The sequence below is a fragment of the Littorina saxatilis genome, linkage group LG8 (assembly GCF_037325665.1).
Source record: "Littorina saxatilis isolate snail1 linkage group LG8, US_GU_Lsax_2.0, whole genome shotgun sequence".
NCBI lineage: Eukaryota > Metazoa > Mollusca > Gastropoda > Littorinimorpha > Littorinidae > Littorina > Littorina saxatilis.
In genome coordinates this window covers 38,976,762-38,992,355 of record NC_090252.1, presented here as the reverse complement: position 1 = coordinate 38,992,355, position 15,594 = coordinate 38,976,762, and the positions used below count along the sequence as shown (strand labels likewise).

Genomic DNA, 15,594 nt, shown 5'->3' with positions numbered 1-15,594 from the left:
TAAATATTTTAACATCGAGGGGGAATCGAAACGAGGGTCGTGGTGTATGTGCGTGTGTGCGTGTGTGCGTGTGTGTGTGTGTGTGTGTGTGTGTGTGTGTGTGTGTAGAGCGATTCAGACTAAACTACTGGACCGATCTTTATGAAATTTGACATGAGAGTTCCTGGGTATGAAATCCCCGAACGTTTTTTTCATTTTTTTGATAAATGTCTTTGATGACGTCATATCCGGCTTTTCGTGAAAGTTGAGGCGGCACTGTCACGCCCTCATTTTTCAACCAAATTGGTTCAAATTTTGGTCAGGTAATCTTCGACGAAGCCCGGACTTCGGTATTGCATTTCAGCGTGGTGGCTTAAAAATTAATTAATGACTTTGGTCATTAAAAATCGGAAAATTGTAAAAAAAAATAAAAATTTATAAAACGATCCAAATTTACGTTTATCTTATTCTCCATCATTTGCTGATTTCAAAAAAATATAAATATGTTATATTTGGATTAAAAACAAGCTCTGAAAATTAAATATATAAAAATTATTATCAAAATTAAATTGTCCAAATCAATTTAAAAACACTTTCATCTTATTCCTTGTCGGTTCCTGATTCCAAAAACATATAGATATGATATGTTTGGATTAAAAACACGCTCAGAAAGTTAAAACAAAGAGAGGTACAGAAAAGCGTGTTATCCTTCTTAGCGCAACTACTACCCCGCTCTTCTTGTCAATTTCACTGCCTTTGCCATGAGCGGTGGCCTGACGATGCTACGAGTAAAATGGCATTGCGTTCAGTTTCATTCTGTGAGTTCGACAGCTACTTGACTAAATATTGTATTTTCGCCTTACGCGACTTGTTTACATTTAGTCAAGTTTTGACTAAATGTTTTAAGGTAGAGGGGGAATCGAGACGAGGGTCGTGATGTATGTGTGTGTGTGTGTGTGTGTGTGTGTGTGTGTGTGTGTGTGTGTATGTGTGTGTGTGTGTGTTTGTGTGTCTGTCTGTGCGTGTGTGTGTAAAGCGATTCAGACTAAACTACTGGACCGATCTTTATGACATTTTACATGAGAGTTGCTGGGAATGGTATCCCCGGAGGGTTTTTTTTTTCATTTTTCCGATAAATGTCTTTGATGACGTCATATCCGGCTTTTTGTAAAAGTTGAGGCGGCACTGTCATGCCCTCATTTTTCAATCAAATTGATTGAAATTTTGGCCAAGCAATCTTCGACAAAGGCCGGACTTCGGTATTGCATTTCAGCTTGGTGGCCTAAAAATTAATTAATGACTTTGGTCATTAAAAATCTGAAAATTGTAAAAAAAAAAGTTTTTATAAAACGATCCAAATTTACGTACATCTTATTCTTCATCATTTCCTGATTCCAAAAACATATAGATAAGTTATATTTGGATTAAAAACAAGCTCTGAAAATTAAAAATATAAAAATTATGATCAAAATCAAATTTTCGAAATCAATTTAAAAACACTTTCATCTTATATCTTGTCGGTTCCTGATTCCAAAAACATATACATATGATATGTTTGGATTAAAAACACGCTCAGAAAGTTAAAACGAAGAGAGGTACAGTAAAGCGTGCTATGAAGCACAGCGCAACCGCTACCGCGCCAAACAGGCTCGTCACTTTCACTGCCTTTTGCACTAGTGTGTGCGTGTTTTGGTGTAATCAGCCACCTGCACTTATGGCTGAAGGACAGAGGTCTTTTACGTGCCACAGTGGCGACACGGGGGTGGAACATGTATACCGTCTCAGAGTCTACACATAAAGTTGACCCGTGTCCGTTCCGGCCCGGATTCGAACCCCTGACCTTCGGATCAAAAGTCCAATGCTCTACTATTTGAGCTACCGGGACAAAAAGATAGAGAGAAGGACTCTACACCGGGTTACAATCTATCATTGTTTACAGAAATAAACGACAAGTGATGTAATCAAGTATGATATTGCAACAGGGTCAAACAATATCTGCACTAAGGTAACGACTATATTTAAGAGCACTCCTTCGCAAACAAAATAGTTATGCAATGCGTTTTCTTGGAATAATTCCCCCCCACACACACACACACAGACACACACACACACACACACACACACACACACACACAGACACACACACACACATTATGACATATACCAAATTTGTTATGCTCTAAGTATAAATTATTAGCAATGTCTTGATTCTCAATCAAGCTTGTACCAAGGTGCCTCATTGGAAATGACTGAGCTATACATTCATGTAGACGGTGCCCTGAGCAGCCTGCGTGCCCGTGGCTGTGTTGACATACTCCACTGTATCGGGCCCTGCTGGCTGCTGTCCTGTTGTGTTTTCGTAGTCATGCTCTTCTGGGGCTGGAAGTTGAGATGGGAAAATTATGTTTATTTAATGGCGTGGGTGTTTGAGATGATTTGAAAACTGTTATAATGCAAAGTTCCTTGTCTAAACACTGAGTGTATAACGAAAGAACTCTGTCTCTCCCCCTCTCGCTCTCTGTCTCTGTCTATGTCTCTCTCTCTGTCTCTCTCTTTCTCTCTCTCTCTGTCCTTCTCCCTCTCTCTCACTCTCTCTCTTTCTCTCTTTCTTTTTCTCTCTCTCTCTCTCTCTCTCTCTCTCTCTCTCTCTTTCCCTCCCTCTCTCTATGCTCTATTTCTCTTTCTGTCTCTCCCTCCCTCCTTTTTCCCCCCGCCTCTCTCTCTCTCTCTCTCCCTATTTTCTCTCTCTCTATCTCTCTCTCTATATCTCTCTCTCTCTATATCTCTCTCTCTCTATCTCTCTATCTCTCTCTCTCTATCTCTCTCTCTTTCTATCTCTCTCTCTCTCTCCTCCTTCTCTCTCTCTTTCCTCTCTCTCTCTATCTCTCCTCTCTCTCTCTCTCTCTCTCTATGTCTCTCTCTCTCTATCTCTCTTCTGTCTCTCTCTCTCCCTATTTTTCTCTCTCTCTCTTTCTCTCTCTCTCTCTCTCTTTCTCTCTTTCTCTGCTCTGTCTCCCCCCCCCCTCTCGCATCCTCTCTTCCCTTTTGTCTTTGTCTTTCTCCCAAACACCCCTCCACCCTCTCTCTCCCTGCCTCGCACATTCTTGACACATTGTTCCGATGTCTCAGCGGAAAGCCGATATGTTCACCCTTCACTATAGTCACGATAGCCCTGAAAGTCCAACAAATGGTGCATCAGCCTTTGGCTAGTGATTCTGACAAATTACTAGCCGGAGAGCAAACTTTACTAGCCAAACCAACAATCTTGTTCAGTAACTTTACACGCATTTGGCGAATAGATAAACATTTCTACTCGCTAGCTACATGGTTTTACTCGCCATGGCGAGTAGAATACACGCCACTTTCAGGGCTGATTATTTGATGTGATTGATCAAACACAAGGAAATGTGATACATGCCTTCGTAGATGCTGTTCTCTTGCTGTAGGTCAAGTTCAGAGTAGATATTGCTGTTGATCACCTGACTGCGTCGTGTCGGTCTGGCGTAGGTCGGAACACCTGGAGATAGCAAGATCTAGATGTGGCACTTTTCAGCACGTGTAGGGCGAGGGAGCATCTCATTACTCCCCCGTATCGTTACTCCCCCGGCTCGTTACTCCACCGGCTCGTTACTCCCCCGTATCGCTACTCCCCCGTATCGTTACTCCCCCGTATCGTTACTCCCCCGTATCGTTACTCCCCCGTATCGTTACTCCCCCGGCTCGTTACTCCCCCGTATCGTTACTCCCCCGGCTCGTTACTCCACCGGCTCGTTACTCCCCCGTATCGCTACTTCCTTGGCTCGTTACTCCCCCGTGCCTTTTTATTACACTTAAGTAATGCAGTTATTACTTAATTGAATTTTCAAGAGAGAGAGAGAGAGAGAGAGAGAGAGAGAGAGAGAGAGAGAGAGAGAGAGAGAGAGAGAGAGAGAGAGAGAGAGAGAGAGAGAGAGAGCATGCTTAAAGAACTTACAACTGTCAGATCTGCCTGTACATTCGTGTACAGTACATCTTTGAAAAAAAAATTAAGCAGAAGAGATACGGGGGAGTAACGAGGTGCTCAGCTCGTTACTCCGCCGTATCGCTACTCCCCCGGCTCGATACTTCCCCGGCTCGTTATTCCCCCGGCTCGTTACTCCTCCGTATCGCTACTCCCCCGGCTCGTTACTCCCCCGTACACAGAAAATGACTGGATAACCCTGTGATAGTAAGTTAGCATGAAATATTGTTTTTCCGGAGAAATTGTCTGGATAAACAAACAAAGAAACAAACAAAACAGCTGGACAGGGCCCCGGGGGGGGAGAGACAATATTTCATGCCAACTTACTATCACAGGGTTATCCAGTCATTTTCTGTGTACGGGGGAGTATCGAGCCGGGGGAGTAGCGATACGGGGGAGTAACGAGCCGGGGGAGTAACGAGCCGAGGGAGTATCGAGCCGGGGGAGTAGCGATACGGGGGAGTAACGAGCTGATCCCGTAGGGGGACGTGTACGGGTAACGTCATCAAATCTAGTTTTTACATCACGCGTGTGCCAAGATCTGCAGTCTTGATGGGAGTGAAACAACGTATGATTTGCAACATTGGAGAAAAAAAATGAGTCACGGGTGACGCAATATCTACACGTACACATACAGGTCTTTGCTACACGTTCGATCATCTAGAACACTTTATTATATGCCAGGCTCTTTATACCACGGATATACGCTATCACGGATATACCTACTTACGCTGACGATACAAGGAAGCATAATTAATTCACTTACATATTTTCTTCCATACGACGATGGCAGTCACGACAGCAATGGTAACAGCAAACACGGCGGCTGCAACCACTCCAGAAATTACTAACGTGTGGTTGCTTTCATCGTCGTTGTCGTCATCATCATTGTTGGTGTTGTATCTTTCGGTGGTTTTGTCTGATGTGACATCTAGTATGGGTGGAACTGTAGTTGCTGTAGGAATCTTCGGTGTGGTTGATCCGTAAACAGCAGTGGTTTCCTTTGTTGCTGAAATAAAAGAATAAAATAATATGTACAGGTTCCATCTGAGCACTATTCTAAGACAGACTAAGCGCTCTGACAGTATATCCCATATGTTATTTCAATATAATTCAATATACGGAGCTACTATGCGTACAGACCAACAACAAAAAAGAAGAACAAAACAAAACAAAACGTTCCAGCAACTTATACCTTTCTTGTTGTTTTTATTATTCTAGCTTAACAACAAGTTCGGAAAAACACCACAGTCGTGCATAAAAGAAAAATCTTATCAACACCAGGAAGTAATTTAAGAATTTGTGATCCTCCACCACGAAATGAGTCGCATGTCACCTTTGCATGTTTTTCATATTTTTACATTTTCCTAAAGAGTTTTTTATGCTCTATCCAGTGGTGAAAACCGTTTTAGAAAAGAGCGAAAACGGTTTGAGTTATAAGCCTGTGACTAAGGTGACCCTCACACTGTTACCAGACACTCCCCGGACTTATATTAAGCCTAGCGCAGAACCGCGCGAGGTAATAATAATAATAATAATAATAATAATGATAATAATAATAATGGACATTTGCTATAGCGCATAATCATATATATATGCTCAATGCGCTTTACATATTAATTTCATGCTAATATGTCAGGTGACATGCGACTCATTTCGTGGTGGAGGGTCACATTTACCAAACCTGGTTATTGATGACTGTGTTCTCCGTTTTTGTTTCCATTTAATTTCATTTCATTTACTTTATTATCTCAATGCTGGAAAATTCGGGTCGCTTCCTTCCAGTGGAAATCTAGCAGCAACAAAGTAAACTGGTATATATATGTTTGTTTATTTATATGGAAGATTTATATAGCGCTTGCCGTTCTCTAAGCGCTTTACATATTACTTTCTGCCGTGTGAGATGGAATTTTTTACACAATATATCACGCATTCACATCGGCCAGTAAATCTCAAGCCATTACGGCGAATATTTACTTTTCACGGCCGATTATTCCAAGTCACACGGGTATTTGGTGGACATTTTTTTTATCTAGGCCTTTACATTTTTGCCAGGAAAGACCCTTTTGTCAATCGTGGGATCTTTAACGTGCACACCCCAATGTAGTGTACACGAAGGAACCTCGGTTTTTCGTCTCATCCGAAAGACTAGCACTTGAACCCACCACCTGGGCTAGGAAAGGGGGAAGAAAATTGCTTACGCCCCGACCCAGGGTCGAACTCGCAACCTCTCGCTTCCGAGGCAAGTGCACTTTACCACTCGGCCACCCTTTCCATACGAACAGCTTCACAATGAGGTCGAGCAAAACAACATAATTATTGTCCGAGAAAAAAACACTGCAGTCGTGTGTTCTTCATGTTTGTTTTCATTTGATTTCATTTACGTATATACTTTACTTTATTATCCAAAAGCTGGACAATTCGGGTCGCTTCCTCCAAGTGGAAATCTAGCAGCAACAAAATCGCGCTACCCAGGTGTATGCGTGTAAAGGTGTAATCAACAACCTGCACTTATGGCATAGGTCATTTATGTTCCACTGTGGTGACACGGGGGTGGGAAATGTATACCGTCTCTGAGTCTGCACATAGAGTTGAATCCGTGTCCGTCCCTACCGGGATTCGAACCTGCGACCTTAGGATCACAAGTCCAGTGCTCTTTCAACTGAGCTACCCGGCCCACTGTTCAATGTTCATCCACATGGAGGCACACATAAGCATAAAGGAGGCTACTCCTGTGGATAAGTTTTCTTGTTAGTGATGATGTGTTTGTTGTTTGTTTGTGTGTGTTGTTTTCTGTTGTTGCTTAATTAAGAGCCATGTTTGCTGTGCCTGCGTGCACTCTCATTTTGCGTGTGTTTGCATGTATGATTTAACTGTGTATTTTGTTAGCTTAAACGCCCTATGGGCCTTAAGCCGAAATAAAACTTTGAAACATTGAACCTTGGAGTCGGTTTACCCACCAATCACACGCAAGGTGCAAGACGCTACCCTGATGAGGTTGTTACCCTCGGGAACACACTTGACTAGTCCAGCAATACTGTCTCTGGTGTTGCGTTTGACGGTCAGTGTACTGGTGTTGTACTGTGTCCTGCTCACTTCGTACACACTGTTGGTCACCTTGCAGGACGAGCTGAACCAGACGCATGCAGCTATCGAACGCCCGCGGCGGTTAGGAGGAGTGAAGGCCCAGAACATGTCGTCATCCGTAATACCTGTGCAGGTCAGTGTGACGTTTTGTGTGTCGGTGACGTCCAGTGTACCGTCACTACCACACTCCGAAATTGTGTATCCTGAAGAAAACAAAATGGAAAAAAAGTATGGACAGGTGGTCGTAATCGAAAGGTGTATCAAATAGGGAAAACTCGTGGGGATCCTTTTGGTTGGTCGTAATGTGCAGGTGGTCGTTATCAAGAGGTGATCGCTAGGGCTGGGTTGACAAAGCTCGGTAAATCAACAGCTATTATTCATGTATTGCAATATACAAAAGATTGTTTAATTTGTTTAGCTTGAGTTTATGTTTTCAATTAACAAGAACAAAACTGACGCCTGAGCCTGTTGTTCAACCTCAAACATAGTTGACACCAACCTACCAGGTAGCACTGGACTAGTGATCCTACTTGGCACAGGTGCGAACCCCGGCCGGGACGCCATACCCAGAGTCGGTGTCCATGTCGCACTCCCGTGTCACCACAGTGGCTCGTATAAGACCTCGGTCTTTTTTTATAAGTGCAGGTGGCTGATTACAATGATACACATCAGGGTAGCGCGACTCTTGTTGCTGCTAGATTTCCACGGGGAGGAAGCAACACAAACTTACCAGCAAGGAAATGATAAAGTAAAGTCTAGTGAAGTATATTACTGTTCTAAGAAAGATCTAACCATTCCACCAACTGTCACATACATATGTAAGGAAGTCAGATCTTACCGTGAGCGATGTGCAGAAAATATATAAGGGAAAGTAAACACACCACACTCATACTTCTGATGAAAGCAGCCAGTGAAGGATGATATGTAACGTTGTTATTAACACTTTCTACTCTCATGCGGTGTCCTGTTTGATGGACACGACTCTCAGCGAAGCATCCTGTTGTGTACGCCGCTTGGGGAAGTAATGTGGGTGAGGTTTTTGATCCGGAACCAGATGAGACTGTTCATAGTTACGTACACAACTTAACACAAAACAAAGAGCGTGCATGGTGACTTCGCATTATTATTATACTTCGTTCACGGGATGAAACTCACACGTCCACTCACCTTTCTTTCGTTAATGCATTTTGATTTGTCATGGTGTATCACCCTGTGTATTAGGGCAATGCCCTGAAATAAAACATTCCTGAGTCCTGCTTGTGCACGAGTGGGGATTTACGCGTATGACTGTTTTACCCAGCCATTCAGGCAGCCATACGCCCCTTTCGAGGAAAGCATGCATTACACGCGGCAACATAGCATGCGTCTGTGGTGCATACACTTGATGGAGCATGGCTTTCAAAACGTTGAGAAGCAACAGAGTTTCAAGATTTTGCAAGCTCAGTTTTGTTTTTGGGTGACGTAAAGTTTCCGATTGTCCCTGTTGCTGTCATACCTAATATTATTAGGCTGTGGGGATGTTCCCGCTGCTAAATATTTCTGTGCAGTCAGTACAAAACAGTCAGTCACTGCGTTGGTAGTCGTAAGCACTCACGGGATAGACATTGACCGTACACATACACTCTCTGTCCTCTCTCTCAATCTTTGTCTTTTACAGAGAGAGAGAGAGAGAGAGAGAGAGAGAGAGAGAGAGAGAGAGAGAGAGAGAGAGAGAGAGAGAGAGGGAGAGAGAGAGAGAGAGAGAGAGAGAGAGAGAGAGAGAGAGAGAGAGAGAGAGAGAGAGAGAGAGTCTGAGACTTGATCATACCTATCCCCGCCCCTTCCCTCACATAACACGCACTTGATTACACCAGACACTGGCACACACTCACACTTAATAACACCAACCTCCCAGCACAAATATTGACACGTTGGACACACACAAACACACACACACACATACACACACACACACACACACACAAACACACACACAAACACACACACACACACATACATAATAACACCTACCTTCCAACACACACACTTAATAACACCTATTCCCCGACACACACACACACACACACACACACACACACACACACACACACACACACACACACACACACACACGATGAAGATGAATTGGTTTACAAAAAAACTTTTTATGACTTTTAATGACTCCCCCTATATATATATCTTAAGCCGACTTAGGTCGACCAAATGTCGCCCTAAAGCCCCCATTTTACAACACTTTCGATTTAGGGCGACCAAAAGTCGGTCGCCTTAAGTTTTGGCGTCTTTTCTCCAATTCCATTGGCCTGACAACATTGACCCCATGCGCTATCGAGGAGGCAGTGCCTAACGTATCTTGCTTGTAAATCGCATGAAGTTGGGATTTACCGTTTGAGCACAACATTGAATACGTGATTTTGAGACTTAGGCCGTCCTTTGCAAAAAAAGAGTTTTTAAACAACCACGATACTTATACAAATATTTTGTTAACTGAGTGTAAACATATCATCATCATGTTAAATACATATATCTTAATTTTGACTGATTTTCACAGTCAATTCTTGACTGTTGGGTGTAGGTCACTTAGCAAATGTAATTACAAAATGTAGCTAATATTGCTTTAAAAACAACGGATATAGCACTGGTAGCCATAAAACCCCTTTTTACAATGGTCACCCAATAGGCGGATTTGCATGTTATCTACATTCGCGAAGTCAATTTTGAGCAGCTCCAGACGGTCGATGCGTAGCCGAACTTGCTCGGTCCGTGTTACGCTCATTTCTGTTCTGAAGCAAGGCAAGCAGTTTGGTCTCCTTGCGTTTCTGCCTCTTCTCTCTGTATAGGTTGAAGGTGTAAAGGAAGGGGTTGAGCGCCGAGTTGAGCGGCAGCACGAAGATCGCCATGGCGACGCTGACCTCGCTGGCGATGGGTACGCCCCTAACTGCCAGCAAGCCCAGCAGACCAATGGGACCCCAGCACAGAAGGTCCGTCACTGCAATTGTAATGAGGCGGCGCGCGATGGTTTTGTCTCGCGCACTGCGGCTGCTGTCAACGCTCTTCATCTGGTTGCTGTGGACAGACAGGTAGATCATAGCTTGACCGGCAGCGATCAGCACGAACAGCACGAAGTTGAGCAGCACCATGACGTAGAATGCGTACAGCTGGCCGGGAAACGCCTTGCGGGTGACAGGTAGCGGGATGCAGATGCCTGACTGGCTGTAGAAGCGCCAGAAGCTCTGGGACGGCAGCAGCGGGACCGCGGACAGAGCGGCGCCGATCAGCCAAGCGAGGAGGCAGGCCAGCAAAGCGGAACGGCCGTGGAACCTGACGCGGGAGAAAGGGAAGCGGAGCACGAGGAAGCGGTCGAGCGTGATGAGGCAGATGAGGAAGGTGGACACCTCACACGACAGCAGAGAGACGAAGCCGGCCGCTGCACACACCGCGCTGTGGCGCCACCTGGTGTCCTCCCACAGATACTGACCGCGGTACACCCGGTCCGCCACCCCGATCATCACCAGGTACACGCCCATGAGCAAGTCCGACACACACAGGTTGAGCACGAACAGCTCAAAGGCCGACTTGCTGCTCGTGCGCGTGACAAGGACACGGATAACGACGCTGCCCAGGTTGCCCACCACTGCCAGTGTGGCGAAGACAGCCAAGGCAACCACATAAGCGTCAGAGCGCAAGAGGTCGTCGCAGGAAGATATCTCATCGAATGGGGCGCGGCAGTTGTCCGGCTTGAAGCCAGGAGGCAGCATGATGGGGCAGCACAGCTTGTAGTCGTCGGAGCGCACAGCCTCCAGATTGCTCCACTGTCGCAGGAGCTCTCTCGGATAGGATGTCAAGAGGCAGCCTTCAAGGTCCAGTACCCGTAACGACCTACACGTCTTGTTGTTTCCCTCCTTTATGACCTCCAGACCACACCCTGAAAGATTCAACATCTTGAGATTTGTGAAAGGCGCCAGATTGGTCAAATCGATCTCGTTCATGGGCACCTGGTGTAGATCCAAACGTAATAGTGTTGGCACGGCTTGATGTGTGTCTTGTCCTGCCTCACTGAAGACGGATTGCAAGGGGTTTCTGGCTAATGTCAAGACTCGCAGGTTCCCCAAAAGCAGTAAATCGTTGACACTGATCGCAGGCAGGAGGTTGTCGCTGAGGTCGAGAGTGTGCAGATTGGGCAACGACACTGTGTGCAGCCGCGACACGCGGCAGTCAGCGAGGCTCAGGTATATTAACATGGTGTTGTCACGCAAGTCTCGCAGCTGCGTACCAGACCCTCCGGCATTCAGGTATCGAATACCGGTTTGGTTGGAGATATGGAATGGCGCGTGACACACAAATGTCAAGCCTACGCACGTGCAGCCTTGGGGGCAGGTCAGGTGACAGAACCACTCGTCATCCAACTGCGGGCACAGGGCCTTACCGTTGCACACCTCTGACGGCGGGACGCACTGCGGACTCCCCCTGCACCGGTAGTAACCAGGACAGGTGTAGGTGTCGCATCCCGTCTCGTCCTCCTTGGCCGGGCAGTCAAACACCCCGTTACACCTGGTGAAGGCCGGTAGACACAGCCCTCTGTCCGCACACCGGTACAGGTCGTCAGGGCAGTCAGTGCTGTTGTCGGGCAGCGGCTCTCCTCCCTGAGGACGGAACACGTCCCTGACGACCACGTGCCCAGGAGGCAGTTTGACAGCTGACCCAGTGTACCAGGCGCCTGCTCCGCTGGCGGCGTAACACCCTATCTCGTCGAATAGGTCCAGGCAGTTGGTGTTGTCGTCGCACGCGACCTCGTAGGAGTGGCACTGGCAATGCAAAAAAGTCACCATTTACTTTTGGAGGTAACCAAACATGCACCCTTTTGATTTTGTTGTACTTTGAGGTGTGTGACTGACAGGGCTGGACCCAGTGTAATAGCGGGAGGGGCTTCCAAAATGGGGCATGTAACAGGGACTGGCTAGGCCGGCGAGGTGGGGGGGGGGGGGGGTCCTTGCTGTCCCAGGTGCTGTTGAAAGGGGCATGTTGGGTCTCTCGTTGAAAAAATATATACATACTAGAGGAATACCCGGCTTCGCCGGGGTGAATCGCGAGACAGAGACAGACAGCGTGGCGGTTCACCACAATCACCTTTGAAGGCGAAGTCCTGTCAAACGGGATTGAGAATTTTAGAGCTTATTTCTTAGCCCTATATTATCTGCTGTGGCTTCTCAAATGCCAGAACATACAGACAGACAAAAGCCGCTAGACCACATCACAAACAGAACTCTACAATACACAGGTTTTTGCCCACACACACACACACAAACACACACACACACAGAGAAGCCGTATATATATATGCATATCTGTATCTATAAATATATAGAGATAGGTGAGAGTGTATTTTTCGCGTGGCTATAAATTGATTCGACCTTTTCACTTTGACAGTAAGAACAACTTACGGGTGCAAGGGAAGCGTTGTGGACAGCGCAGTGGACAGCGCAGTGACATTCTAAAAATAGTAATAGTAACTTACAAACGGGAAAGCCACACGAAGGAAGGGAGATAAACGCCAAACACTGGAGAAGATAAGGAAGAGTTACTTATAATGGTGAAATGAACACAAAAACCAAAATCAGTTCAGCGCTGCGCGCTGAGAGCACGTGTTGAAATATCTCATCGATGATATTGTGTCCGGGGTGTAGCTGAATACGGTGTCCAAATTTGAAAAAGATCCAGCGAGAACTTTGGCGTTGTGATGTGGTGTAGCGGCTTTGGTGTGTCGGTATGGGGGCCCGGGTAGCTGAGGTGGAACCAAAATCGGTTCAGCGCTGCGCGCTGAGAGCACGTGTTGAAATATCTCATCGATGAGGTTGTGTCCGGGGTCTCTCTGAATAAGCCCACCAAATTTGAAGCAGATCCATCGAGAACTTTGGCCGTGCATCGCGAAGACACAGATACACAGACACACACACAGATACACAGACACACACACAGATACACAGACAGACACAAGTCGTATATATATATAGATGTCAGTTACACGGGAATATGGGGGAGGGGGGAGGTACTGAAACCTAGGACCCCCCCCCCCCCTTCCTGAAATTCTGCCCTCAGTTAATCATCAAACAAATTTAACTTTAAACTGAAGCAACATTTTAAAATATTGTTGGCAATTTTTCTTTTTCTGTAGTGTTGCTGACTTTTTAGGATCAGGTAAGCTGGGTATGCTTATACATGTTGTGCTCTCTCTCCCTCTCTATCTCTCTTTTGATTTGATTGTGTGTTTTTTTTAAATCTCGAACCCTAAAACTAAGCAGACTGGGTATGACGTTTACAACATAACCAAGGGTCATATATATATATGTGAGTAACAATCTAGGTTTGTGGATGTTTTTATTTTTTTTTATTTTTTTTTTATTCTCTTTTTGTACAGTTTTATTTTTTATTTTTACATGTATATGGTGTACATTACAGGACATCACCTAACCGAAAAGACAGAATCATATAACAGAAAAGCACACTTGGACAATTACAACATACATGGGGTGGGAGGATGGAATGGGGAGGGGGGATGTTCAGCGGTTTGGTGGTCGCATTATCAAAAGGTTTTAAGAACGAAAAAAACTAGGGGTTACATCAAAACGTGCATATACAGGCGCCAATCCTTGTAGAATTTATCTACTGTATTATTCACAACTGCGTTATACTTTTCACAAATAAATCTTTGCTTAAAGTTTCTACTAAATGTCTGAAAATGAGGGGTCTTTTTGTTCATTTTGGAAATATATACGTGGTGTTTGGCACAGATTAATAACACATCAAAAACTTTATCGGTGACTACATTGTTCGCCACTCCAAGACAGTTTTAAATTGTCGCAATGGGTGCAGTTCGCCTTTAACCAATTTACAAATTCTATCCAAAAAGTCTGCACTTTATCACACTCCCAAAACATATGTAAAAGGGTTTCTTCATTTCTACCACAAAATGTACACAATGACGTAACCACAATTTTTCGCAAAAATAGAAACCTTTCTGTGGGCAAAATTCTGTACAATAATCGGTACTGGAACCATCTCAGACAAGTGTCTTTTGTTGTTTTAAAAACATGTTGAAAAATAGCCTTCTTATCTAACAAACAGTCTAAAGATTCAGACCATTTTTCGATACATTTTGGGACCGTAGTATGTTCAATCAGTTTTTTGTAAATAAGTTGTGTCTTACCTTTACAAATACATTTCCACACAATGGGCTCTGTCATAATAAAATGTTTATCAAATTCTAAGCTGATTTTTCTCTGATATTTCTTAACAGCCTGGATTACACCTTGATACAATACAAAATCGCCTCGCACATTTGGATATTTGATTTTAAACGCATTATAGGATAAGTATCCATTTTGTCCCAAAATATGACCAATCTGAGCTATTCCATTGTCGATCCAATTTTGAATGTACACTGTCTTTTTATCTCTCCGAATATTAACATTATAATGTAAACATTCTGATACAAAATCGTTAAATGTTATAGAGTCACATTTTCCATGTAGTTTCTTATAATGTTTAAAAACATTGGTCCAAAATGGGTTTTCCATTCTCTGCATCAAAACATTTGCAAATTCCTCTCCTCTCATATTAATTGTTGTAACAGATGGACATGCTTTAAACAATTATCTTGATATTAATCCAGTAAGACCATCAACTCTTTTTAAGCAAACAATTTTTAGAGATGACAGAAAACTTTTCACGTCAATCATCTTTAATCCTCCATCTTCATAGGGTTGGGTGACCGTAGTTCTTTTAATTTTATCTCTTTTTCCATCCCAAAGAAATTTGAAAAAAATATTATTTAACTCCATCATAAACTGTTCGTCTGGATCAGGTAAATTAGTAAACAAATGTGTCAATTTGGAAATAGCCAAGGTTTTTAGGACTGTTATTTTACCAAAAGGTGTCAGGTTCCTTCTGGTCCATGAATTCAGAAGTTTTTGAATTTCCTTTAACTTATTTCTATAGTTGAGAAAAACAACCTCGGATACATTCACCGAAAAAATAACGCCAAGTGCTTTAAAATTATCCGGGTTCCAGGTAAAATTCATATCAGGCAAAAATCTTCTTTTGCAAAACTTTAAAGGTCCTAACCAAACTACAATTGTTTTATCATAGTTCATTCTCAGACCTGACAGTGATGCAAAATGTTGTAACACTTTTATACTTTCGCAAAAAGATTGCTCTGTACCATCAAATTCGTTCATTCCATCTGCAATTCACATCTTCAATTCTCAGGTGGGGCGGTAGATGCTGGTGTTGTCGCTCTGATGCACGGGGTCAGTGTTCTGTATTGTTTCAGTATTGTTGATTTTGTTTTGCATTCTACTCTCTTAGACAATATGTGATAACCGGCAAGGTGCTGACTTTCTTTTGTGCATTGTTGATGGTGAATGCATGTTAATTTATTTTTAATATACTTTCTTATGTGATAACCAATGTACTATATTTTCTCAGGACAAAGAACAAATGTTTATTTTGAATGTTTTATGTATGTTATTATT

The 15,594-nt window shown here is 43.9% G+C and overlaps 1 protein-coding gene across 1 annotated transcript; it reads right to left on the bottom strand.

Moving 5' to 3' along the window:
* Positions 1-2,086: 2,086 nt before the first annotated feature.
* Positions 2,087-8,075, bottom strand: LOC138972304 (uncharacterized). The gene is made up of 5 exons (XM_070344996.1): positions 7,905-8,075; positions 6,940-7,269; positions 4,746-4,988; positions 3,398-3,496; positions 2,087-2,358 (listed from the first exon to the last, which is right to left on the bottom strand). The coding sequence occupies exons 1-5, from the start codon at positions 8,020-8,022 to the stop codon at positions 2,234-2,236; spliced, it is 915 nt and encodes a 304-aa protein (XP_070201097.1). The 5' UTR covers positions 8,023-8,075; the 3' UTR covers positions 2,087-2,233.
* Between the last annotated feature and the right edge of the window lie 7,519 nt (positions 8,076-15,594).

Excerpts from the sequence above, each read along its gene's own strand:
- LOC138972304 (XM_070344996.1), bottom strand. The coding sequence starts at position 8,022 with ATGAGAGTAGAAAGTGTTAATAACAACGTTACATATCATCCTTCACTG. Across the intron at positions 4,989-6,939 it reads TTGCACCTTGCGTGTGATTG|CAACAAAGGAAACCACTGCT; the intron begins GTGGGTAAACCG and ends CTTTTATTTCAG. Across the intron at positions 2,359-3,397 it reads AGAGAACAGCATCTACGAAG|CCCCAGAAGAGCATGACTAC; the intron begins GCATGTATCACA and ends CTCAACTTCCAG.